This window comes from Monoraphidium neglectum, assembly GCF_000611645.1.
Source record: "Monoraphidium neglectum strain SAG 48.87 unplaced genomic scaffold scaffold04811, whole genome shotgun sequence".
NCBI lineage: Eukaryota > Viridiplantae > Chlorophyta > Chlorophyceae > Sphaeropleales > Selenastraceae > Monoraphidium > Monoraphidium neglectum.
Window position 1 is genome coordinate 3,519 of NW_014008819.1, and position 1,337 is coordinate 4,855.

The window sequence follows — 1,337 nt, forward strand, 5'->3', positions numbered from 1 at the left end:
CGTGCGACTGCCGCGGGCGCAGGACCCCCAGGCCCCAGGCCCCCGGGGCCGCACCTGTACAGTGGTCGTCGCGTCAGTGGGTCCCAGGCCGGCTGCCCCAGCCTCAGCCGCTGCACCCAGCTGGCGGGCATGCGGCGCTCCGCCTTGATCACGTAGCTGTGTTTGTTGCGGGGGGGAGGGGGACGTGCAGGGGAGGGTAAAGGATGTGGGGAAAGGAGAGGGGATAGCGATGGCGCTGGGACGAAGGCAGGCTGGCCGGCGCGGCAGCCCTTGAGATTTGAGTGGTCGACTGCAGAGGTGAGAGGTCAGGGGTGCACTGGCCCATGCGGCCCCCGCAAGCAAAAGGAGGTCCGGGCCTCTGGCTGCGCCTGACGCGCGCGTTGTCACTTGAGACCACCCCTCCCGCTCCGCTGCACCCACGTGGCCCATCGGCGCCGCCAGTGGGACTCGGCCTCCTTTTGTGACGCGTTGTATGTGCGTATGATCATGGCTGTCAGCAGGTTGAGCAGGAGGTTGACGCTGGTGGCCATGTAGGCCAGGTAGTAGATGGTGCAGAACGCACTCGTGACCTGGGGGGGGAGGGGGAGGGGGTTGCGCTCGTATTGGGTCATGTGGGTGAGGACGAGCATGCCAGGCGGAGGACGGTCCGTCATGGATGATTGCGGTCATCCGATATGTGCCCCTCTGAGGTCTGGTTTCCTTCACAAACCAAATCCACAGGACAGGTGCACACACGGCCCCGCCGCACCCCCCCCCCCTACCTCGTAGTCGAGGTTGCATATGTAGCCGTACTCCCAGAGGCCCAGGCCCAGGCCCAGGTTGATGAGGCTCATCATGCCCCACGCAATGTTGGAAAACGCACCCACGTTGGGGTCACCCCTGAGGTGGGGGGGTTAGGGTTTGAGTTTGGGGGTGAGGGGGGCGGCGAGGGGTTCAGAGGGGATCGAGAGGTTCGGGGAGTTGGTAGAAAAACAAGGGTCCGGAGAGGAGCGCTCGGTAGCGACCAGGAATCATAAGGGAACGACGGCGAGACGCCGTGCAGGCGCCCACCCCGCGCCCGGCACATCCAGCGCAGCGCCCCTTCAGTCTTTGCGCGCAAGGGCGGCGGCGCGCCACGCACTGCGAGCCCTCCGCGGCCATGGGTCCCGTGTTGCGGCTCTTGTCTGGCGGTGTGTCTGTGACGTAGAGTGTGCCGCGCGTCATGGTGAAGAAGGCCAGGGTGAAGCCGATGTTCCAGAGCACGTAGAGGCTGATGAAGCGCACCACATCAACCTTTGGGGGGAAGGAAAGGGGGGGAGGTTTTATATTGTTGCAGGGTGGAGAGCGGGGCGGGTGGG

General features: G+C 65.4%; 1 protein-coding gene across 1 annotated transcript; it reads right to left on the minus strand.

Moving 5' to 3' along the window:
* Positions 1-383: 383 nt before the first annotated feature.
* MNEG_14842 (hypothetical protein) lies at positions 384-1,203 on the minus strand (the record flags this gene model as incomplete). The annotated part of the gene is made up of 3 exons (XM_014036687.1): positions 384-569; positions 762-879; positions 1,121-1,203. The coding sequence occupies 3 exons, from the start codon at positions 1,201-1,203 to the stop codon at positions 384-386; spliced, it is 387 nt and encodes a 128-aa protein (XP_013892141.1).
* Between the last annotated feature and the right edge of the window lie 134 nt (positions 1,204-1,337).